Raw genomic sequence first — 27,392 nt, forward strand, 5'->3', positions numbered from 1 at the left:
TTATGCCAGGACCTCTTTGACCACTTGAGCATATTGCGAAGTCCGTTTCCTATAATTGCCGTGCCTTAACAAGCGAATGCGTGTTCCATTAGCATCAACGAAGACTCCTTCATAATAGTAGCAAGAATAAGAATAAGAATAAGAATAAGAATAAGAATAAGAATAAGAATAAGAATAAGAATAAGAATAAGAATAAGAATAAGAATAAGAATAAGAATAAGAATAAGAATAGATTTATTTCCAGGGATGCCGAGACCCGGGATTCTTTTCCTCACGCGGGAGTTCTTGTACGTGCCAATTAATCAACCAACATGGGGCCTGCTTATTTGATCACATTTAAATTCCGTAGATCTTAACCGGTATCGAACCCACCAAATTGGGTCAAAAGGCCACCACTCCTAAGTCGGAGGTATTGAGCATACATAACAACAAATGACACAAGTCACAGTGAAGTTTAAAGTGCTTCATAATTAAAGTAACCTTACGTGGAGAGATCATCTTTGGTATATTTGTAAACCTGATGGCAAATCAGCACCTATACAAACATCGGACACACATTTCTTTCTTTCTTTCTTTCTTTCTTTCTTTCATCTATCGTGAGAAAATTTACTGTTAATTGTTTTTATGAATTATGAATGAAAACCTACGTTAGTACATTTCAGTCTTAGTTCCTATAATAAAAATACCTTCTGGCACCTAATTATGAGAAAATACTCATTAGATTTTAAACTCCGTCAGCATTAAATGAAATAAATTCCTACTTTAGAAAAGGTTTTTTTTAGTATCATGTAGCAACTCCTTTTATATTTCTCTTCTACCTTACCAGGATAAATTTAAATTGCTTTATATCGTCTCGATAAGCGGGCTTTAATACGCAGCCATCGAAAGCTGCTTTTCTCTTTTAGAAACTCTTACGTTGTTTCTGCCTTCCAGTCATACACGTTTCTTTTTCTTCACCTCCTTTCAACATCTTTCCTTTCCATTACTAAAGTCTATGTTCACTTTCAGTACGAGTTTCATGTTTAAAGTATGAAATAAGTTATATGATACTAAAATTGAGTTCCTCCTTCTTTACAGGCGGAAGCACTTTATTGAAGAAGAGCGAAACTCGTATAAAGTGCACCTCAAGTTAACGATACGGTCCTTCAGTAAACGAGATTTGGGTACCTATATGTGTGTGTCTACAAACTCGCTGGGACATGCGGACGGCACCATACGCTTGTACGGTAAGTACACACATTCGGAACTCCTTTATAGGATATCCACTTTTCCCATTAGATGTAGAGACTATTATTGTGTTTCACTTGTCTATAATAAATAAATCGACGTCAGCCTGACATATTTCTATTTCATGGAATATCATTAGTCCATCAGTAAGTGCCCAGTTCATAATTGATTGCATAGGCTCTAACTACAATTTAATTTCAACGCATATCATTACATTGATTCCATACCCATTACAGTTATTTTATACGTAAGAATACGAAAATTTATAGTAATAAAAACAAAGGTGCATTTTGAATTGACTTGAATTTATTGATAATTTACATGTCATTGTGGCTGAAAAGTTACATGTCTAAGAATATCTATACAGTACGTGTAACACTAAGGTTCATCTCTCACAAAATTCAAACTCTGAAACCACATGCAGTTAGAAGTTATGGCTTGAAAGCGATTGCCTCAATAACGGAAGAAAAATTCTTCATTTCCCGAAAAATCATTCTAATATTTAATTTTGATTCAAATACATTCTGTGTGCATAGATATTCTTCATTGCGTTATATCCCCCCTACTACAAAATAAATCCCTGTTCGCACCTATTCATAAGGCGAGCATAAATTAGTCCTAGGTGAAAACGATACTGTGTCCGCCTCTGCGGTGTAGTGGTTAGTGTGATTAGCTGCCACCCCCAGAGGTCCGGGTTCGATTCCAGGCTCTGCCACGAAATTTGAAAAGTGGTCCGAGGGCTGAAACGGAGTCCACTCAGTCTCGGGAGGTCAACTGAGTAGACGTGGGTTCGATTCCCACATCAGCCATCCTAGAAGTGGTTTTCCGTGGTTTCCCACTTCTCCTCCAGGCAAATGCCGGGATGGTACCTAACTTAAGGTCACGGCCGCTTCCTTCCCTCTTCCTTGCCTGCCCCATCCAATCTTACCATCCCTCCACAAAGCCTCTGTTCAGCATAGCAGGTGAGGTACTGGTCATTCTCACCAGTTATATCCCCCGACCCAAAGTCTGAAGCTCCAGGACACTGCCCTAGAGGTGGTAGAGGTGGGATCCCTCGCTGAGTCCGAGGGAAAAACGTAAAGGTTTTATAGACTGAGTCGACACCGGAAATATTTTTTTCGTTCTTAATATAATAATTATAATACTAATAATACCTAATAAACGTTTGCCCTCACCTACCGTACTGCTGGTCTTGTGAAATGGTAATATCTAGAAAGCCTGCCTGCAATTTTAAAAAGTACGAATATATTGCTATCTGGCAATGGAAGTGAAATTCTACTGGAAGAAACCACGGCCTATAAGATCTATAATACAGTCCTAATGCCCGCCTTAACAAACGGATCCATGCATTGTTATCAGAGTAGTTTCATTGATCGACATGTGTCTCTGGATGCCTACGTTTGATAAGTGGAATTATTACCTCTCTGTAGACAAGATATTGACTTTGATCGCCATTCATCTTAATTTGCAGGTATGGGGATTATAATGTAGGTTAATATTGTCAAAATGATTCATCCCAAAGGCTACATTCGTTGATGTTTGCCAAAATAGTGCGTAAATTTGCTAAGTGATGGAGAAGTCCTGCTAACATTCATGAATTGTGAGTAATAAGACCAAGAACGTTTGTTATATTTAGTAGTTGGATACATCGTAGAGCTCACCACAAGGACATTATTCAGTACGATTGTCTTCTGATATTAGAAAGCGTTATTGTTCTATGAGAATCTTGTAATTATTCAAGTGCTGCAGTCAGGAAGTGGGCGTGGTCAAAATATATTCTTAATTTTCCTACTGAAGTATTCAGGGGAGCTTTATGAACAAATCGGTATGTGAATAACATAAATATGGTAACTCAAACGTGTTTGCATTTAAATTTTAATACACACTATAATGACAGTTGAAATTTCGTTCGTATTTTGCACTAGAGTTTTAAATAAAAATTGCTAATATTATTATTAGTTTCGATGGACGTATGGCTTACCCCTATATCAATTTCAGATTCAAAATTGCCTATACATTCATTATTGGATACTGAACAGCTTGCATCGGGATTTGGATGCGCTTTTAGTTGTTTTCTTCGGGAACTTTTGGTACTAGTCACCTCATGACTAGGATAGTTAGGGAACCTTTCTTCTTCCACTTCCTTTACCGCTTTTCCCACAACTGTGGAGTAGCGGGTGCGAACTGTGTCGCACACATGGATTTGGCCCTGTTGTACGGCCACCTGCCCTTTGTGACGCCGCCAATCCTATACGGAGGGATATAATAACCATTGCGTGTTTATGTGATGATTGGTGATGTGGTGCGTTTTCTGAATATGAAGAGGACAATGTTAGGACAAGTACGAACACCAGCCGGCCTGAGTGGCTCAGGCGGTACAGGTGTTGGCCTTCTGACCACAACTTGAAAGGTTCGATCCTGGCTCAGTCCGGTGGTATTTGAAGGTGCACAAATACGTCAGCTTCGAGTCGGTAAAGGACTCCTGCGGAACAAAATTCCGGCACCTCGCTATCTTCGAAAACATTGTTATTTATTAGTACAACCACCGAGCCCTGAGCCAGAAGAATTAATCACACGCGATTAAAATCCCCGATCTAGCAGGAAATCGAACTTGTATCCCTCTGTACCGAAGGCCAACACGCTGACCATTCAGTTGAGGAGTCGTACGATAATTAGAGATCACTGATTGTAAAAAAAACCCGTTTTTAGTCTCCTAATTTTGTCTATAGATAAATAATAATCTTCTTTGAAATATAGGTTAGACGTAACACAAAAGCAAATTACCGTCCGCAAGAAATCGCTTTGAGCCACCCATTATCTTTGTCCTTTTTTGTAGGAATTCCGTGAAATAATAGTGTCTATTTGCTTTTATTCTATTCGATGTACAAAACGGCACACAACAATACCACACATTCGAAGATATGTAAACACAATCGAAAATCCGAATCACTACACTACTTAACAAAACACCAACGAATTAGCGCATTATTATCAACTCTCACCAACAAACATGTTGTTATGAACCCATTAGCAAGGTTAACAAAACAATAAATCTGAAAATGGAAATGCGATAATTACGGTACACAGCTTTATATCCGTATCATGGGGTGACAGTGTCCCAGCGGAATTATGGAGGAACTTTTCAATTACAGCTTTATGCAAGGATTCACAAGCGATAGTCAAGGCCAGTAACGGAGCTAGCTAGAGCGACTCATGAAGCCGGCCTTGAAGACACTATTTATTAGTTAATTTAAGTCAGTTTCAGGCTTTAATTGAATTTAACTGATTTAGAAAATCTTGCGAAATGATAGGAAGTTATGTGTCAGCCTTAAAACAGAAGGACTGCAAAATATTAGTCATTTAAGTGTTAAAATGTCGTATACATTAGAGAAAATTACAATTACAAGAATGAGAGAAATTAATGGCTATGTCCTAGGTTAAATAAATGTGTTGATTCTAAATTTGTGATAATTTTGTGTCTTCTTTCTCCATTTTGTAATTGTTTTCCAGAATGAAAAAGTAAAGAATCCATATTTTTTGTAAACATTTTACCCTCGATATCGAAAAGGGTAGACAACTGACGAAGGAGAGCTACGAAACATACATCACATTATAGACCATTTTGCCTTTCGGCGTTCAGTCTGCAAGCCTCTGTGAATTTACTAAATATCGCCACATTTCCCTACTTGCAACTAGTGTGTGGCCTCATTTAGTTCTGTACCTCTTATCTTTAAATTGGTAGAAACTGAGTCCAACCATCGTCGCCTTGGTCTTCCTCTACTTCTCTTACCCTCTATAACAGAGTCAATTATTCTTCTAGGTAACCTATCTCCTTCAATTCGCCTCATACGACTCCACAAGCGAAACCGGTTTATGTGTACAGCTCCATCCATCGAGTTCATTACTTACACATTATCTCTTCATTCAGAGTACCCTTCTGCCATTGTTTCCACCTGTTTCTACCAGCAATCAATTTCGCTACTTTCATGTTGGTTACTTGTAGTTTATGAATAAAATATCCTGAGTACACCCAAAGTTCACTCCCGTACAGCAAAGTTGGTCTAAAAACTAACCGATGTATTGATAGTTTCGTCCGGGAGCTGACTTCCTTATTACAGAATACTGCTGATCGCAACTGCGAGCCCACTGCATTACCTTTACTGCTATTTAATTCAATCTCACTTACTATATTACCATCCTGAGAGAACACACATCCTAAATTCTTGAAATTATCTACCTGTTTCACTTTTGTATCACATATCTGATATTCATTTCTCCTGGATTTCTTACCTGTATGTTGGGTATTCAGCCCGAAGGCCGGTTTGATCCTCTACAGCTCCACCAACAGCTGTCATAAATAGCCTAGGTGTCACTGAAGATGCATACTAGGGAAATGAAGAGTGATATAGTTTACCGTTGCTTTCCTTACTGAGCCAGAAGTTGCTATTACATATCACTCTGCCAAGCCCACTGAAATGCATGCACCAACTGACCCTATGAGCGATATTTTCACACCATTCATAACAGGGACTGGCTGTATAAGGAATGATTTACTAGCATCGCTCATACCTCAGTCAGTTTCAATGAAAGTAACAAATTTATTCTAGCCCATACCAGAAGACACAGTGCACTGTAAATACTACATCCCACCAGCAAAGGCATATTTCTTACCTACTGACACCAATTTACTCTTCGAAAGGCTAATTTTCACACGAAAGTCATTGCACCTATACTGAAGTTCCGAGATAATAGACTGCAGGCATTCGTCACAATCTGCAATTAAGACTAAGTTGTCAACATAGGCCAGATTGCTTACTATATTTCCGCCTAACTGAATCCCTGCCTGCCACTTTATACCTTTCAGCAGATGATCCATGTAAACTACGAACAGCAAAGGTGAAAGATTACAGCCTTGTCTAACCCCTGTTATGACCCTGAACGAAGAACTCATTCTACCTTCAATTCTTACTGCAGACAAATTTTCAATATACATGCCTTTGATTGATTTGAATAATATACCCTTAAATCCATAGTCCCTCAGTATGGCGAACATTCTTTTCCCTCAGTACCCTGTTATAAGCGTTCTCTAGATCACAGCTTCTCAAACGCCCAAAATCTAACGCGGGCAAACTGAGGCGCAGAGATCCTGTGCACAGTTCATCGGTCCCACTCGGCTTGGCTCGGACAAGCGCGTCGTCTAGGTGCGACTCGGTTAAGCTTGGCTCAACTCGGCTCGGATTTGGTGTGCTACGGTGCAAGTGAGGAAGAGGGAGAGAGGCAGAGCGAGCGAGACAGGCGTGGGGAAAGAGAGAGACAGCGCTATTGCTCCATATCGAGGAGTGAGATTCTGCATTCTGGTCAACCAAGCGAAGCCGTCTTTTGCACCGTGCAATGCACTGGTGCATGCACCCTGAGAGGCCCTGCTCTAGATGTACGAAACTGTCTATTCCTCTCATAGCAATTTCAATTACCTAGCGCATATTGAAAATCTGATCCTGACAGCCCATCTGTGGTCTGAAACCACACTGGTTTTCATCCAACTTCCTCTCGACCACTGATCGCACCCTCCCTTCTAAGATGCCAGTGAATACTTTGCCTGATATAAGTACTAATCAGTGGGATACCTCAGTAGTTGTTGCTATCTTTTCTGTTTCCTTGCTTATAGATAGGTGCAATTACTGCTTTTGTCCGATATGAAGGTACCTTACAGCACTCCATTTTAATCGTATTACTCTATGAAGCCATTTCACCCCTACCTTCGCCTACTCATCACCATTTCAGGTCTAATTTCATCTATTATTTACCAGCATTTCCACTTCCGCAGGCATAATTTCAGCAACATTAGCTTCCTCCTCCCCTTGAGCTCGGTTGTTCACGACACGACCAGGAAGATTTCCATTTACGTTGGGAAGTTTTTCAAAATATTCACTCCACCTATCCAGTGATTCCTTGGGATCTATTATCAGTTCACTTGAATTACACAAAACACTGTTCATTTCATTTTTCTTCTCCCTTCCTAAGATTATTACTGTCCAGAAAGGTTTCCTTGCTGCTTGACCTAGCCTTTCCAGGTTATTACAAAAGTTTTATCTTGACTTCTTTTTGGATTTGTTTCGCTTCGTTTCTTTCATCTACGTACAACTCCCTGTCTGTATCAGTCCTTGTTTGGAGCCATTTCTGATAAGCCTTCTTTTTACGTTTACAAGCTGCTCTCACTTCATCATTCCACCAAGATGTTCGCTTTTTCCTGTCTTTACACACAGTTGTTCCAAGGCATTCCCTTTCTGTTTCTACTACAGTAACCTGTACGCAAAGCATTCTCTTTCTATATCCTGAACCTGCTTACTGTCCACTGTTCGGAACTTTCCCTGATCATATCCATGTATTACTGTCTAATTTCTTCGTCCTGGAGATTTTCTATCCGTATTCGTTTGCAGACAAATCTCACTTTCTCTATCCTGGGCCTAGATATACTTAGCTCACTACACATCAGATAGTGATCTGTATTATCGAAAGATTTCCGGAAAACTCGTACATTCCTAACAGACTTTCTGAATTCAAAGTCAGTTAAGATATAGTCTATTATGGATCTCATACCCCTAGCCTCCTATTTGTAGCAGTGAAAAGCCTTATACTTGAAGAATGTATCCGTAAGTGGCAAACCCATACTAGCACAGAAGTCCAGCGAACACTTCCCATACCTGTTAGCTTCCATGTCTTTCCCACATTTACCAGTCACCCTTTCGTATCCTTCAGTACTATACGGCTCGCACTCAAGGTGGGGCCGGCCGGCCGGCCGGCGGAGCACAGCGGTTAGAAGGGCGAGTTGAGGGTCTGACGAGCACATCTCAACGCAGAGCCGAGACAGTTGCCAAGCAAGATTTGCCGACTAACTTTTTTTTTTTTTTTATTTCGTTAATAGCTTATTTTAAGTTATAAGCGTTATAAGTTTATAACGTGTGTACGTGTTAGTGATTATTGTTTACGACGTGTATGTGGTTAGGTTTGACTGTTATTTGTGTTTACAAAAATTATAACATGTTGCTCGTAATTGTTAAAGCCTATTGTTTCAATAATGTCTCAAACTGCGCATATATTAGAACAAAACGTTTTCATATACGACATGTACGTATTGACAAATTCCTGTAGAGAAGTTAGATGGCGGTGTATGGTAAAATTCCCTGGTGCGAACATTCCAGGTAGAGAAACTGTAAATAGAACATACTCCTACAAAATCGCTCAAACAACTTTCGCAGGAAACACAAATTTCTCTTCCCGCCGCGTGGCGAGCTATAGAAGTGTTAAAATGTTGATGATGTGGTCGTGATAATTTTCTCTGATAAAGCATGGTTCCATTTAAGTGGACATGTTTCAAGTCAGAAGAACAGGTACTGGTCTTAAAAACAAGCCTGAAAATTGTATACATGAAACAGCCCTACATGATGTGATAATGGGAGTGTGGGTGACAGTAACTGCACGCAGGATAATAGGGCCTGTGTTATTTGAAACCACAATCAATGGACACGGATATAGGGATGATATTCTCGTACCATTTTTCGAACAACTAACGGACAATGAATGGCTGTCAGGATATTTCCAGAAAGACTCGTCAACCACACATACAGCTAACGAGTCTTAAAGTTTAATTGAGTAAATTTTCGACAACAGGGTAATTATTAAACCCTTGTGGCCGTCAAGATCCCCATATCTTGCGGTTTGATATATTTAGTTATGGAGTAAGTTGAAGAATAAGGTGTTTTAAACAAACCCTCACACTCTAAATGAACTAAAAGAAAATATCACGAGAGAAATTGAGGCTATCTCGGTCGATATACTAATGCATATGAATGAAACATTACTTAAACGATGCCAGAAATGTGTGGATGCAGGTGGGGGACATTTTCAACATCTTCTGTGACAAGGTGAGTGATTATTTTACTTTCACTATGTGTTATTATCCGTGCTTCCTTTTACAATTTACATGCGATTCGTTCAGGCACTCTCTCGGCCCCAAGCTTAGCGAGTTGCCATGTACTCGTCTGACCAGCTCAACCTTCTACCTGCTCCGCTCTCACTTTGGGTGAGAAACCCTGTATCTCCAACTCTCGCATTGAAAATTCCCATTAACACTAACGTTTCCTTGCTCTTGACCCTGATTACTATGTCACTCAATGCTTCGTAAATCTTGTCATCTTCCTTCTCATCTGCACCCTCACATGGTGAATACACTGTGACGATTCTCGTCTTAATTCCTCCAACTGCCAAATCTATCCACATCATTCGCTCATTTACGTGCCTCAAAGAAACTATATTGCGTGCAGTAGTGTTTGTGATGAACTGCCCTATCCCACACTGCTCTTCACTTTTTTTTTTGCTAGGGGCTTTACGTCGCACCGACACAGATAGGTTTTATGGCGACGATGGGATAGGAAAGGCCTGGGAGTTGGAAGGAAGCGGCCGTGGCCTTAATTAGGGTACAGCCTCAGCATTTGCCTGGTGTGAAAATGGGAAACCACGCAAAACCATCCTCAGGGCTGCCGATAGTGGGATTCGAGCCTACTATCTCCCGGATGCAAGCTTACAGCCGCGCACCTCTACGCGTACGGCCAACTCGCCCGGTTCTTCACTTTTTAACACCCGTCAAGTACACTTTATATCTCCCCTTAACCGAATATCACTTACTCCTAGCACATCCAGATGCATCCTCTTTGCTGACTCAGGCAGTTCTACTTTCTTCCGTAAGACCCATTAACATTGGTAGCTCCCCATCGAATTCCATTTCTTTCGCCAAGTTGTTTCCAAGGAGTCCCTCGCCTGTCAAATGGGAATGGGACTGCGTTACCCCCATAGGTCCGAGGCTTGCTTGACATGTTTTGAGCTCGATAAATTCGTGAAGCAGGATGCTACCCTACTTACACATAGCCCAACCGAGGATCTCTCCTCTAACGGGTTAGGGACCACCGGTGGATTGTATAGCCTTATTGGCCTGAGCACAATGAGGACCATGGCTCACGATATGCCCGCTCCCATTCCGTAGCAAATGGTATCCCGACTCTCAGGACACCGTACTAGACCACTCAGCCGTTGCCCATGGTTCACGAAGTAGGACATGACTTCAATAACCCATGAACCATGAGCTATAAAAGAAACAGAAAATTATTTGATTCACAGATCTTTGAAATACATAGGGAGAAGATATTCTTCTTACTGAGTAATTGTGTAAAATTTACTTCCACAAGTTGCAAAACCATTACAGTTGACACCAAAATGATTGTCGATAGAACATTCCTTTTACTTGTTTTATGTCACCACGACACAGACAGGTCTTACGACGACGATGGGGTAGGACAGGACTAGTACTAGGAAGGAATACTTAATTATGGTGCAGCCTCAGTATTTATCTGGCGTGAAAATCGAAAAGGCCTGTCGGTTCGATGAATTCTCCGAGGTATTTAAAGTACGAGACCCGGTCGATTTTACCGTATTTTGTTCTTAGGCTGGTGATATCTGTCTTTGAACAGAAGAATTTAGTTTTCTCAAATGAAATCTATAGTCCCACTTTTTCTGCACATTCCTTAAGTATCTCAAGCTGCTTGATGGCAGTCTACTCATCCGCTGTTAAAGTCGCCAGATCGTCCGCAAATGCGAGGTATGGTACGTAGAGGTTGTTTTTGGGAAAGCCCAATCGGATCGGTTTCCAAGATTCACGTTTCTTGAGTTCTTTCTCCCATTCTTCCATAACCTTGTCTAGGACGACGTTGAACAGAATAGGAGAGTCCATCACCTTGTCTCACACCTGTTTGAATGTCGAAGGGTTCAGAAGTTTCTCCCATAAATTTCACTTTAGATTTTGTGCCCGTTAGTGTTTGTTTTGTGAGTTCTAGGGTTTTGGGATCTAGTCCTCCCTCTTCTAGAATTTGGAATAGTGATGGTCTGTCTATCGAATCATATACCTTTTTGAAATCTACAAATGTGCATACTGTAGGCTTTTGTCTGAGGGCTCGTAGTTTATGTGTGGTTTTAAGGTTGAAAATTTGTTCTGGGCATGACCTGTTTGGTCTGAATCCTGCTTGAAATTCTGATAATTTGGGTTCTAATTGTTGTTGTGTTCTATGCAAGAGACGGGCTGATAGTATTTTGTATGTGACTGATACAACAAGTGAGATTCCTCTGTAATTGTTTACGTCTAACTTGCTGCCTTTTTTATGTAGTGGATGGATTAGAGCAATCTTCCAGTCATCCGGGAGCTTTTCGGTTTGCCAAATGTTTTGGATTATTTGTGTAATTTCTCTGAGTGAATTTGGGCCTAATTTTTTCAGCAGTTCAGCTACGATTCCGTCTTCCCCTGATGCTTTGTTGTCTTTAAGTTTCTTGATATGTGAATAAATTTCTTCTTGAATTGGGGGTGACGAATTTTCCGGTATGATTTCTGGCTGTACTTTCTGGAATCTCTTTTTGTGTTCTGGACAATTTAAAAGCTGTGAAAAATATGTAGCTAATTCTTGGCAGTTTTCCTTACTTTTCAAGGCTAGTTTACCATCGTGCTTCCGAAAGCAAAGGTTCTGTGGGGAATATCCTTTAATTTGGTTCGCAAAGGTCTTGTAGAAATCGTGTGTGTTGTAATTTTTGAAGTTGTCTTCAATTGACTTCAGTTGGACATTGCGTATTTCCGTTTATTTTGTCTTGATACATGCTTGCGAACTTCGAAAAATTTCTTCTGTGTTTCTTCTGATTTGTTACAATTGTAGTTTTGAAATGCCTTTTTCCTTCCTTCTAGTGCGGTCTCACATTTTTGATTCCACCAAGGATGTTTTGGTTTCTTGCGAAGAGGGATTAGGTCCTTCGCCGTTTCGATGATCTTAGTCTGGAAATTCTTCCAGCTCTCTGCAGGTCTTTTTTCCCATTCTTCTGAAATTTTGGAGTCCTTGATTTTGTGTAGATCAAATTTTGGAATCTCCGATGTTTTCCTGTTGAATTTCCCTTTGGATGTGAATTAAATTTTGATTCTGATTAAATAATGATCCGAATCGATGTTAGCACCTCTGCGCACTTGCACATCATGAATTTCCTTTTGGTAGTCATATGATATTGCCACATGATCAATCTGAAATTCTCCTAAATGATGGATGGGTGATCGCCAAGTTTTTTGTTTCTTGGGATTCTTCCGGAGTGATGTTGTCATAATTTTGAGGTTATTTTGTTGGCATAACTCAATGAGGCGTGTGCCATTTTTATTGGTGAATCTGTGGGCTGGATAGTCTCCCACTGTCCTCCTGTATTTGCATTCCCTGCCAAGCTGTGCATTGAAATAACCGAGTAGAATTTTCACATAATTTTTAGGGATTTTGGCCATTTCTGTTTCAAGTTCTTCCCAGAATATTTCTGTTTTTTCAGGCTCCTTTTTATTGTCTCCATTTGTTGGTGTATGCACATTAATAAAGGTGTATTTTTTGTTTGTATGCCTGATTCTTAAGGTCATAAGCCTATTGTTGATGGGTTTCACCTCTATTACTGAATCCAAAACATTTTTGTCTACACAGAAGGCCATTCCTAACAATGCTGCTCCTTTACCAATGTTCTTGTTTATTCCACTTTTGAAGATCCTATCATTATTGTAATCCATCGTTTCTGAATCGGTGAAGCGTGTTTCTTGTAGGGCCAGAATTTGGATTTTCTGCTTTGTAAGTTCTGTTGTGAGATTGTGCAGTTTTCCTGTTTGAATCAGTGTCTGAATGTTGAATGTGCCAATGAAAGTGTGAGTCTTTCGTGGAAGTTTATCAGAGCACTCCGACTTGCTCTCTCGTATTCGCCCAAGCTCCCCAGAATCCGAATGCTTGGTTGCCACTTTAGAGTGGGTGGATTGTCCACCTGGGGTAATTTTGTCTTTACTTGTACGAGTCATGTCTGCTTGTAAGCAATCTTCTAGCTTTCGCTAGTGGTGTAGAACCAGGGATTGTTAGTTCCTGGAGCATATTTACAGCTGCACCTCTGGTGATCAGCCGCTGACCACTTGCCGCTTGCTACAAGTCAGACGCGAATTGGATTTAATTCGGTTCTTCCGCCCTCTCTGCCATTGGGATATGTCCTCTTCTGCCGTCGAGGCTGTTGACCATTTCTCTGTTTACCTCATTTGATCCGCGGGTGCTTATTTGGCTAAGCCTTATTCACACCTGTCCTGCATATCTACAGGAGCTTCCCCTATCAGCCATATGGAACGCGCCGTGTCGGGTTGAGGGCCTCCACCCCAGTGTCTTACGCAGGGTTATGCCTAGCTCCTACTCATTTCAGAACCAGACCCCCACGTAAGCTGACCGGGCACGGTTGTTATTATTATTATTATTATTATTATTATTATTATTATTATTATTATAATTATTATTATTATTATTATTATTATTATTATTATTATTATTATTATTATTTCGCTTGGAGCCATCGGAGACCACGTTAGGGCCGATGACCTGGAGATAGGCCCCTTTAAACAACAATCATCATCATCATCATCAGGTGACCAGGTTAAGAAACTTCTCGATGGTCTAGTTCTAATAGGCCTACTACATATCTACAAATGTCGTTCCTATCCTGTTAAAGTAAACTGTAGGCATCAATACTTTCGTGTATAAAAATCTGAGTAAATACGTATAATGATATTATTGAACCTACTAGGTCGTGTTACGTACATGTAGTACATATTGAAGAGATGTTAAGTCCTGAACAATTATGGCCAACTAGAAATTTGTGGGATCTGAACACACAACCTCCCGATTTTGCGTCGGCTCTACCATTGAGCTATTGCGGCCTAGGTCATACGTGATCTGTTGGAAAGGATCTAAGCTATTGCGTCACCCATCCATCGCGGCAAGTGAGAGAGACTTTTCCCTTTCAGTGCAACATGAACATGCAAAAATCGAAGGTAATCAACGAAAACTGTTTTCTGAATTGTTTTATTTTAGTACTAATGCATTTTCTTAGAATTCATACTATCCTTTATTCGTTTTGAGATAAATACTAGCCATTGGAGAGTGTGAAGTGTCCATTCAATGGCAATCTTCCGAATTAGAGAGGAGTTCCGGAGATATCAACACTTATGTCCCATGAAACAAATATGTCAACCGGCACTTATCATCAAATGTAAGGGAGAGATCCAGGGGAAATTCCATGTATGCGAAATGTTGACAGCCAGAGTAATCGAAGGAGTATTTTATTCGTATTAATCAGCAACTTTAAAATATCTGCTGCGACCGGGAAGGTGGTCTTCCTAATTGGAAAGCCAAATTCCTAAATAAGTAATAATTTGTATCATTCTTGTGATATGCTGCCTCTATTCATCTAAATGAAAGGCATCTCAAGTTATAGGGGTAGAGTTCTGCCCCGAATTCAATTCCCGGTCAGTACAAGAAATTAAATTTCGTACTGAGGAGAAGAAGAGGATATCTCAGTTTTGTGAGTCCAACTGAAGGCCGTCTGATTTGAGAGGCAACAGACCCGTTCACGAATCAAAAAACAATGTCGTTGAGGATTCCTTAAAAATGATCACATGGTAATCCAACATACATGCACGGTACCTGACTGAGCAGCAGTCGCCTTGGCGAGCAAAGCTCCCTAATGAGCTATAGTGCCACAGAAATTCTTAGATCTGTCCAAAACAGGATTTTTTCTTTCTTGAGGCGATGGAATTCCTTTATCAGCTATTTTTAGGATATGGCTTGGAGCAAAGTTTAGCCTGTATACGTCACATAAACTTTTCTATTCTTATGTCCCATGAAACAACAAACAGTATAGATTCCAATTTCGATACAAGAACCATGAATTCTGAAGTATCCAAGAAGTGTGATGGGGATGTAAAAGGAATGCATATTTCCATAGAGCGTAACATTGTAAACCAAGATTCCTGCTTGGGAGTGTAAACGAATGTCGATCAAACAACAGTCAGGAAGAAAGTGTTTCCGGATATCAGTGAGTTTTGGGACCAAGCTTCGATCAGCTGTCACCAATAGGTTCTCTGTTGGTTGAAGAAGCATTTTCTTATGCATTCGTTTCATAGCTCAGTTTTCCTTACTCATAAAATTCAGTTGACTATTAAAATTAACTAAATGTTCAGGATAATTTGTTAACTGGTGTAGAACATCCATGATATAAATCAATAGGCCTATAATGGTTTAAAATGAGCCTGCCCATTTCTATTCGTCAGTCTTCAAACATAGTGAAACCTGTGAAATATATTATTTTGAAACACCTGACTCTTTGGTTGAATAGTCAGCTTTGTAGACGTCTGCGGCTTCGAGTCTCGGAAGGGTCGGGGATTTTAATTTCACTTGTTTAATTCCTCTGGATTGGTGAGTGAGCGTTTATGTTCGTCTTCGCACATTTCTTCATCTACGGACAATGCACCATGATACCAAGCAACACAGAAACACCGCATAATGAAAACATCCCCCTAGAAATGATTGGCATCACGAAGGGATTGAGCCTCAATAATGGTCAAATCCACTTCAAGGATAGACCCCTTGAAAATCGGAAAAGATGCCAAGGATAATAGGATTAAGAATAAGAAGTGTACGAAATGACATCTGCTTGGAAGAATAAAACTTAAATACTAAAATGTCCAACTATTTGTCACGAAAAAACGAAATTAAATTACCGCAAGGAAGGAGATTGTGATATACTGAATGAAAAAATGTATCTCTGGTGGTCCAATTGTCACACTGATTTTTTATGTGCAGTGTTGTGTTGTAAGGCTCTGAAACGTTAAACAACCAGAAAGAAAGATCAGACGTTCTTCGAAACTTCTGAAATGAGGATGTAAATTGGTGAGACAGAATGAATGAGATTGTAGTGTGGAGGGTACGAGAGGATATGAAGTTGATGAAGATGATAAAGAAGAGGGAAACGTATAAGGAGGATCACATGCTTACTCGGAGGAAAGAGAGTCAGAGGAAGGAAGTGGTTTAGGTGTCTAATACGTGTGAAGAACAGAAGAAGTCTCCAACAAATGAAGGAAGATTCTGATGAACCGAGAAAAATGGAGGACGTCCAGTTTATACCTATCTGAGGAGAGATTTCCTGAATAATAAGAAGAACCACAGAGGTACAAAATTCTGGCACTTTGGCACCTAGGTACATAAAAATATTTAATGCTACGTAATTCCAATAACATTATTATCAGTCACACACTGCAGAATTCCTACATTAATCCACGTAACCGAACAAGTAGCCATACATACTAAAATAGGCTCACGGACTGTAGAGGTACTGAGGAGGGTAGGCGAAGAGAGGAGGTTGATGAGTATGATAAAGAAGAGGAAATCATCTAAGGTGGGTCACTCATTACGAAGGAATTGGTTACTACAAAATATTGAATTCAAAGGCCATTCTAAATAAATGACAAAATGTATTTTAATATAACACATCACAGTGAGCATTGCGTAAAACACATTTACCCATCTGTATGAACCTGAAATGTAGCATGAGGCAATCGCTAAACGTCTGTTACGTTTCAAGCATAATTTACATAACTCTGTGAGAGGAAACATAGTTGAGTCGTCCCTTTGAATTATGCATCATATTTGATTGTTTTGTTGTCGTATTTCTGAATTATTGGTTATTGTATATGAATGCTTTCCTAGAAAATGAGTTCCAATATAGTGAAATAGTGCTAGCATCAGTTGTTTCAAAACTAGAGAGCCAAATTAGAGACAGTCAACCGAATGCCCTCTGTAATTTATTGCTAGGGGCTTTATGTCGCACCGACACAGATAGGTCTATGGCGACGATGGGATAGGAAAGGCCTAGGAGTTGGAAGGAAGCGGCCGTGGCCTTAATTAAGGTACAGCCCCAGCATTTGCCTGGTGTGAAAATGGGAAACCACGGAAAACCATCTTCAGTGCTGCCGATAGTGGGATTCGAACCTACTATCTCCCGGATGCAAGCTCACAGCCATAATTTATTGCATTGATATCCTTACAAATACTTGCGATTGTGAATCTGAGGATCTTATATTTGGCGTAAGTTTTATCAATATTTATGCATGTATTTTAATAATTCTATCAAAACTACGAAAGGCGGAATTCCGGAATAATTCTTAAACACCTTCTGAAAATTCCTAACATTAACCGAGCAGTAATTTCCTTTCTACTGTGGTTCAGATCAGACATAATTCACTATTAATTATAATTCATCCGTAAGTTATATTGAAGTGACACTTCGCGTTTTATTTCTTTCTCTCATAAACAATCAGCTCTATAATAGAAGGGTGAAAAGGTAGATACCGTCGCCTAAGAAGAAATACCTCGTATCTCTCAATGCTCTTCATGTCCACGATTTTCCTTAGAACTGGTCACGCCCCTCAAGCTCGTTGGATGAAGGAAAATGAACCTTATATACAGTATACTGTTGGAGTGCGTAAATACGCCTTGTAAATATACGTCCCTACAATACCGCGTGATAAGAATTACTTTCCCTTACACCTCACCATAGGAAAACGAACACAACGTAAATTGTTCTGATGGACTGCATATCCCCATGTGGCTGGGAGGCGTAACCTGTCTTAATGCTCATAATGGTTAGGAAGAGCATTGTGACATACGAGTTATTACTTCTTCGGCGACGATATGGTTCACAAATGAAAACTCAACTCGAAGAAATTATTGCTTCCCCTTCAAAGTTATGCAGTTGATCGTCTAGACTAGTGGTTTCCAGTGAGTGTTTTCCAGCACACTACTGTACCGAAAGTTTCAGTAGGTGTGCCATCAAACTTCCATCCACGAGGTATTCCCGATACACACGTGAAACTTTTCATTGGGGAATGTTAAATATCCACACCATCGACTATTGAATGTTTCATTCATCTGGTCCCCACTGTCAGGCCCCTTTTGAAAGACGACAGACCACGCCATCTTGCTACGACTAGCACAGACTGTATTTATATTCACTCACGTGATGTCAGATCACACTTGATGCAGACCTAGGCGCTTCCAAGATATCACGTTAAGGTGGTGCTACAGATTATGACCTTTAAATACGATACTGCTATCACGTGACTTTTGGCTTGTCAGTGTAACGTCTGAAAAGCATGTCATAATTCCATTCAGTACTCCATATATTCTCTTACAGCATGTGACGATTGTCTGGCTAACACATGGGTATCATCAGGAGAATTAAAACGGATAAATATCTGAAAAATTGGCAAAACAAACGAAATTATAGACAGTAGACCCCCCACAATTTTATTTATACAGATAAGCATGGACAGGGCCAGAAGTGCAGACCTTTATTTCGAGATTTACTGCTTTGAAACTCTACAGATGTGAAAGGTTTGTTTCCGAAATAACCTTGGATGCAGAAATAAAACGTCACTGTTAATTGCATATACTTCATTCCTCCCTCAAAGGGTGCGGCGGACACCCACCTCCAACAGGAGTAGCCTGGAAGGAGGTTAAGAGATTGATAACAAGACGATATAAGTGAACAGAATGTTGTTTCATGTCAATGTAGACAGATGGAGTTAATTCCTTAGATGATGGTATATTTTAATGTTTAATGTTTATTAAGACCAGAGAAAAACACGATTATTTTATTGGAGTAAATATTTACATGTTGATGTAAATACTTCCAATATAGCCGCAAATAATATGAAGCATTCTTGATCCACAATATACCTACTCAAACAAGTGATTATGGACTGTTATAAACGTAAAATTTCTGAATAAGGTGGTCATGGAATAATATGGATATCACTGGAAAGTATAAGAGGAGGGATGATTCATTATTGATGATTATGAAGTGAGGGACGTTAAGTAACCTACCCTCTCCACTAAAATTTGGTGAAGAGAACGCCGACCGTCTACGTATAGAATCATATCATCCCTGTTCTTCCAAAACGGCGAATGTGACAATGACCATCCTATCCATTATTTCCCTTAAGACTGGTCACACCTTCCAGCCACATATGTATATGCATTTCATCAGAACAATTATCGTTGAGTTCATTTTCATATGCGGGTGTGTGAAGGAACCTTAAAGACATCACACTCTAGGAGTGGGTAAATGCCATGCAAAAATATTCCTTCAGTATGGTACAGTAAAGTTCATTTTCCTTTACACACCCACATAGGAAACTGAACTCAACGAAAATTGTTCTGATGGACTGCATATCAATATATAGTTTGAAGGCGTGACCAGTCCTAAGGGAAATAATTCATAGGAAGAGCATTGTAACATTCGCCATTTTGGCAGAACAGGGACGATATCGTCACTGTTACGGCAAAATCTCGTATCTCCCAGTGCTCTTCCTATCCATTATTTTGGGGATTATTCTCAATTTCATGAATCGCAGAACACTTACAGCTAAAGTTATCCTAAAATCAAAGGAGGTCCCACAAACTCTCATATGTACTAACTTCGTTCTTCTTTTCTTTTTACGTCTTGGTCACAAAGTATAGCCTCCGTCTCCCCTTTTGCACCCCCGGCTTGACAAAGTGTAATAATAGGACCCATTATAAAAAATGGAAATTTTACACCTAAACTACTGTAAGTCACAAAATTTAAAATATTGATGATAGTTTAAAAACACGATATTAGTATTGGTCATTAAAACTTGAACCACGTGTCAAACGGTGCCGTTATGCCATATCAGCTAGCTTCCTATCTTTAGGGTTCGAACTGGCTCTTTGAGCCATTTTGAGCACAGCGATAGAGAAAATGGCGTATAAATTTTGCAAATTCATGTCAATATATCACGTACACTACTTGAATTTTGCTATGTTATAAGTATATGCTAAAATAACAAATAATATTCTCTTAAAATGATAAGACTAACTTAACACTAACGTCTGTGTATCAATGTACCATGTATCAGTCTCATCCTTAAGTGCAAGTAATAGTAATAATCATGTTATTGGCTTCACGTCACATTAACTACTTTTACGGTTTTCGGAGACACCGAGGTGCCGGAATTTAGCCCCACAGTAAATCTTTTGTGTGCCAGTAAATCTACCGACACGAGGCTGACGTTTTTGAGCATCTTCAAATACCACCGGACTGAGCCAGGATAGAACCTACCACGTTGTGGTCAGAAGGCCAGCGACTCAACAGTCTGATCCAGTCAGCTCGGCCATTAAGTGGAGGTAAAGGCTATCGTATCTGTATCTATTATATTGAGCCAATTGATGACAACAAACCGTTTGACTGACCTTTTAGGCTGAATAATTCTTAAGTAAAAGTGAAATATCATAGGTCAAAACTGTGCTCATTGAAGCGCTATCAACGTCGTGAAAGCTGATGACCCACATACAAACATTACCGAATTACTCTAGAAGATAACGTCATTTTAAGAGCCTTTAGAGCAACGTTTTTTCAGAAACATTTTCAGTGACCTTTGGAAAGGTTACTAACAATGTGTTGAACAGTTTGAACATATAAGTAATTAAATAACAAATCAGTGGTTTTTGTTTTGCCACATATGGTGTATATGCTTTGTATTTGGAAAATACAGCTATGCAACTACCCCTTCCTATCTCTAATCGGGATAGGAACAGAACGTGTTCAAGCCATTGGAAGGGAGAAGGTATCCCCAAAAGGAAGGAAGGAGCCACAAATGGCGCGAAAATGTTACCATCGAGATGGAATATAGCGAGAGTTATAAGGAGGAGGTCAGTTAGGAATGATGACAGCGAGCAGAAACAATTAGAAACAATGCCGAACTCAGTGATAGCCCAATTGTTGTCATCCGACACTCCAACTTTTGATCTTCTAGAGATTTTCTCCCAGATTTTCAGGCTTTTGCGGACACCCTTTCTTGTCTATAGTTTTATGTCAGTATTCCTAACGGCTGACGTTATTAATTTTACTTTTTAACATACTCTCTTACATTCAGAAAACTGACCTCTCAGTCAAATTAATTACATTTTGAGAGCCTTTAGAACAACGTTTGTACAGACATATTTTCAGTGATCTTTGGAAAGGTTATGAACAATTAGGAATCAATGGCTTGAACTTGTTCTGTTCCTCTTCCGATTACAGATAAGAAGGGATGGTTACATACCTGTATTTCCCATTAATAAAAAGCGTATCAACATATGTGGCAAAACATAGATCACTGATTTGTTATTTAATTAATTTGTCTCTTAAGACTTTCTAAGAATATATTCATTAAAGAAAGCGATATTTTGTAAGTGGTTTAGTGAGAATAAAGCCATCGAAATCACAATAAATGGGGTGAATTATCTCCTCATATCGTTAGGTGATGGAAATACTCAGCGCAAATCATACCCAACGAAGAACTCCTTTAATCCAAACAGCCTCTGCCCTTAAGATTCTACGCTATTATACGCTTTATTTCAGCATTCTCTATCTATAATAGAGTTATATATGCTGCATCGATCAAAATGTCGTAGACTGTTATCTGTGTAGGAAGACGGAGCAGTATCTTCGCAATGAAATCGTGCGTGACAGTGATTCATGTCGAGAAGGGGCGCAGGCAATGAGAAAAAGTAGATGCCACTTCTTCTCTCTTCCTCTTTCTTCCCCTTTATCGAATTATTGTTCTCTTCTGTCTCTTCACACTCACTAGGCCTTAGTGAATGTATGTGAATTGTTATTGCCCCGGTCATAGGCCCTTCCGACAGTCATTTGTCCTGAGTGCCTGTTGAAGCGCGTATTAGAGAGGGATAAACGCGATGGCCCCGAGGACAGAAAAAACTACGATAAATGAACAAAGAAATACAGTTGTTTAGAGAATTTTGTTACCATTGTCAAAATTCAATTTTGAAATTGTACGTATTAATTCTCTTATTATACAATATAATATCAAACTAAAATGAATTAACCTAATTTCGATTTTACTTCATTACTGAATGGAAGAGTTCACCTTAACATACGTATTGAAGAATGAATGAACACGATCACAAGTTGTATTATTATTATCATTATTATTATTATTATTATTATTATTATTATTACTGAAAAATGGTTTTACTGCAGTTAACGTATATTAGGGATAAAGGAAAGGAGTGGAGAATGGTTTATTCGAATTACGTCAATATGTATCTTACGAAAGTAGCAAAATATGGCTGGGGAAGGGTAAGTTAGGGAAAATTCTGAGAGAGAACCTAACGTGGTCGTACAACTTTTTGTTTTTTACATTAATTCCCCATATTCTCTTTTTTATGTAAGAGCCATTTATTGTAGTTTTAGAAAATGCTAAATTTATTACAGTAGATTCAATGTTTCTTCTACAGAGCGATCAGATATAAATTACTCTAGCGCGCATGGGAAGGGAAAGGCTTCTTCTTCTTCTTTCTTCCTCTTCTTGATATTTGGATGGGCTCGGTATTTAACTAACACCCAGTTCCAATACTTTATAAATGAGACACTTCCGAGCAGTCAGGAACACTTAGTTATGGTGACTAATAAACACTTTACCTCACAGGTGTTAAAGCTGGTAATACTGTGAACTTCTTGTTTATTATCATGCATGGATTGAACCGCAGGACTATTCAGAAAGTACTTTAGTACAAAGATCACTGGTATGGGTGAAAATCTACATCTTGTGGGTGTAAGGGTAATGGACTTAGGAGTAAGCACGTGGACACAAGGTACTATATCTTCACGCCGAAGTGACCCATTTTGGCGTCTTCTACTTTGACATACGAGAACGGGTCTACAATTGGGAAGGACAGAGAATATAACTCAACAACTAATGGATCTGGTATTAAGGATGGAAAAACACAAATAGAGGGTTGTAATGTAGATATTCTTCAATGTATAATGAAAGCTTACCAGGGACGTGTGTTATTACGAACGACGTGTTACCCTAATCCGTACCCACCAAAGAGCATGTTACCTACTGAATCTGGATCTTTCTAAAACGCAGTATTACATATGACCTAGAGTCGACAAATGACAGTAGCAGTGCGAACATTGTTCTCAGTTTCTGCTAGAGTTGTATATTAACAAAACCTAATAAAATCTTAAGTAGGCATAGTCGGGAGTGTTATGAAGACTTTGTAATTGACACAACTATTAATGAAACGTTAACCGTATGGAATTTTTATAGTATGATTTCGGTATCATCTAAAAATCTGTTTAATATGTATAGTGCCTCCGGTGTAAAGGGAAAGGCGATGTATGCTACGGCATGTGTTGTTCCCTTGAATTTTGTGCGCACGCGTCCCTGGAAGCTGACCTTGTGCATGGGTCAGATGTCCTTCCTAATTCCAAAGTGTGTGTGTGTGTGTGTATGTCTGTTTTGTCCTTTTATTAATTATGTAATGAATCATGACATTTCTAGTTTTAATTATATACCTTCGTATTACTAGGGATACAGAAAGCAGGTTTTGTTAGGGAATATGGCCTACTGATACTCATATGAATGAAAGAATATTAGAAATTTTATATATGATTTCATGAAAAGTAATAAAACTTGTATCTCCATTTATAAAAATATAATAAAGTATGAGAGATCGATGATGTTGATAAAATTTTAATTTTAATAAACTGTTAAATCTAATTTGCTCGTCGGAAAAGCGATGACGTAGGAAATATACTTGAATTCTTGAAAACAACACGTTTCCTAAATATTGAGCTAAGAGCCTAAGAGCAACCAGTCCGTATATCAGATAGAACCAGTAAGCTCCGTATATTTCCGGTAGAGAATAACATTGAATTTATTTATATGCACAACGAAATTCTCACATACTAAACGCCACAAATCTCAGGCAAAGATAATAGAATCACAAAATTGCTGAGATGCTTAACCAATGCAGCAATCCCACCAATCTTACTGAACGGTAACGTAATTCCCTCCAAAAACGGTTGGAAATCTCGGATTAATTATGAACGAAACTCTTGACTGGTCTGATCATACATAAAGAACTTGTAAAAAGGTTTTTGGAGTGCTTCATCCTCAACGGCATAGAGATATATTTCCATATTAGCTAAAAGCCTAACTAATACAGTCACCGATTCTCCCTATTCTTGATTATTGTACTGTTGTTTTAGATAGGTTGACATGGGAACAAACGCTTAAACTTCATCGATCATTCAAGTCCTGCCTAAGATTTATTTATAATATCGTGTATATTATTCATATCACCCATACCATCAGGTGCTCTCATAGCCTAAGCCTGTTACACATTTCACCGATGACGTTTAGATTCTTAGCTAAAAATAGCCGCTGTGTATTTCTTCCAAATTCGCATTTTAATCGCATTTTCACGACCTGAATACCCGTTTTAGCTTTCTTTCTATTCCGGTGCACCGTAAAATTAAAGTAAATAAGTCATTTTAGGTGAACGGCGCCAGATTATGGAATTCCCTGCTCACTCAGGTCAGAAAAACTAGCTCATTACCAAGATTGAATGTCGCCTGCCGAGACTACAAGGAGACGACAGGTGACTGAATGGTTGAAGTATGAATGTGTGCGTACCTGAGGATTAGTTGGATAGTTTTAAGAGTTTACAGTTTTAATGGTTTAATATTCGTTTAGTTAGTAATTTATTTACACTCGTTCTAAATTGTATTCATTTATCTCTAAATTATTTAAATTATTTTAGATATCAGCGCCAGCCTCTCACCGCTGGATCGCGTGGTTCAAATCCCGGTCACTCCAAGTGAGATTTGTGCTGGACAAAGCGGAGGCAAGGCAGGTTTTTCTCCGGGTACTCCGGTTTTCCCCTGTCATCTTTCATTCCAGCAACACTCTCCATTAACGTTTCATCTGTCAATCATTTATCATTGCCCCAGAGGAGTGCGATAGGCTTCGGAAGCCGGCACATTTCCTATCATCGCCGCTAGATCGGGGCTTCATTCATTCCATTCCTGACCCGGTCAAATGACTGGAAACAGGCTGTGGATTTTCATTTTCAGTATTTTAGATTTCAATTAATATGTGGTTAATTGTAAGAGAGGGCCTTGAGCCCTAACTTAGACAATAAATAAATAAATAAATAAATAAATAAATAAATAAATAAATAAATAAATAAATAAATAAATAAATAAATTTCCCCCCAAATCCTCAGCGTTTATCTAGCACCGTACTCTCTCTTGCTTCGCTACTTCCTATTTTGAAATCATTAAATTTACAGTTGAGTCATGATCATCATTCTCCAAGAAAGGAATTAGTCTTTAGCTGACATACAATACTGTAATATATTCTTATGTAACAACAATGAACTCTGATAGCTCGTTTATGTGTTAAATTCTGGTGCATTCTATATACCATTCCTATTATAAAAGCCAAGCCAACCGGTTTTTAAATGCAATTTTGTAAATGAAGCCCTGGTACTACAAAAGTAAACTGCTGAAACATGAACCCTAAGCACATACTACATCAAACATCTATTAGTCAAAATGTTAAAAAAGAAGTCAAAGCTATAATAATGTTTTCTTACTTCATTGTTGGGAGAATATAGGTCTATTCTTAGATCAATAGACAATACTGATGATGCTATGATGGAATAAAAATATATAAAAATTATCGGTACTTGCAACATTATCAATATTCTGATAGACCTGTTCATTGGTGATTGGTTAAGATAAGAAATATGAACGTCAGGAGCCTGATAGAGACCGTGGAAGCAATGTCAGACTAGCTAAGTGATCCGTGGCTACCACCTTAATCTCAGAAGTTATGAGCCCCTGGAATGGCTCACGTTCCACGCACAGATCGAAGACTGGTTGGAAAGTGATGGTGGCATTCCTGTTTAAGGAGAAGTAAGTCGGAAAAGAACTACATTGCCAAATCCAGGGTCAAAACGTCTGAGAGAATTGCTTAATATTTGCAACGGACTTCGCTGCTTCTTACGTAAGGCAAATCATTTCTTATACTTGAAAGGCAGAGAGAAACAAAATTCTTCAGGTCACGATTAAAGGCCTTCCACAATCTCAGAAAACAGCCATGAGCCCCCAGCTGTAGATCAAAGTAAAATATGTGAATCGTCCCTAACCGTAAAATTCAATTCTTGGCTTTCCAAATTTCCTGCTTAACCCAGATGTCTGTAGGCAACTTTACGCTGATGACGGTGGAGAGAAGCAAACAGATACGTTTTAGCACACAGACGCAAACCGCTCCCACCAGTCAAGCCGACACAACACAGCAGAGCAACCTCAATTACGCAAATGATACCAATGCATTACACTCCCCCTAAAATAATTGACTTCAGTCCAAATAACCCGCTCATCATTTTGGAGATGAAGAATATAAGTGGAAGATATAACAACGGCAATAATAATAATAATAATAATAATAATAATAATAATAATAATAATAATAATAATAATAATAATAATTGTTACCGTGTTTTTGTGGTAGTTAGAGGGGAAGGAAGGTGCGGGGTGGTGAACAGGTCTCAAGCTACGAAGGTAAAATTAATTTAAAATTTAACAAGGTTATATTTTCTTTCCAAACTCAGAAATAACAAGAATGGCAGGTACAGAGTAGCAAGGCAACAAAGAGCAACAATAGTATTTACAGGTTTTGGGCTTCGGGCCCCGAACTTCCAATTCTCGAGCAGTTAGCCCGAATTTACATGTACATAAGGTTTAGCAAAGGGGCAGAAAACCCCAATCATGCCCAGGAGCACTTGCTCCGAATTACACAGTAATACCTCCTAGAGGCACGCAGAAACAAATTGCAAAAGAGCGATCCGCTCTCAAAGTTTTAAGCCTATCACAAGGCCACACCTAACTCTACTTTCAAGCTGTCCTCTAAGGACGTAAGCACAGGGGTAAAATACCCAACCTACTGAGGTCTATTAAGCGATAACAGGATAATTACATGACCTCTAAAATAACAATTTGAGAGGAGGCGATCTGCACTCCTAATGTATTTGTTTCAAAACCTAATTTGGCTCTAGGCCACTGATGCAAGGGCTAATCCCATACTAAAGAGGTGACTTTAGAAAGAAACAAATTTACATAATGTTAAGGAAGAATAGGTTGAGAAAATAAGTTCACCTCAAAACAATATGAGTGGGAGCTCGAGAGGGTTAAGCACTCTCTATCCCAATATGTAGTTTAAAAGATAGAATAGATACAAGTTTCTTTACATTTTAAGGAAGGTTACATAATGGAAAAACTTCGGACCCGCCCCGAGAGTTAAACTGCTGAGCAAGCAAGAAAAGAAGTAATTAATCGGCCATTACCTGGTTGTTGACTGCCGCCGAAGA

General features: G+C 39.1%; 1 protein-coding gene across 1 annotated transcript in view; it reads left to right on the forward strand.

Annotated features, from left to right (window-relative positions):
* Window positions 1–27,392, forward strand: part of LOC136858336 (lachesin) — a 1,056,232-nt gene that overhangs the window by 905,481 nt on the left and 123,359 nt on the right. Inside the window, exon 6 of the mRNA XM_067137802.2 lies at window positions 1,078–1,226. Within this exon, the coding sequence (XP_066993903.2) occupies window positions 1,078–1,226 (149 nt within the window). The remainder of the gene's footprint in view (window positions 1–1,077; window positions 1,227–27,392) is intronic.

The sequence above is a fragment of the Anabrus simplex genome, chromosome 1 (assembly GCF_040414725.1).
Source record: "Anabrus simplex isolate iqAnaSimp1 chromosome 1, ASM4041472v1, whole genome shotgun sequence".
NCBI lineage: Eukaryota > Metazoa > Arthropoda > Insecta > Orthoptera > Tettigoniidae > Anabrus > Anabrus simplex.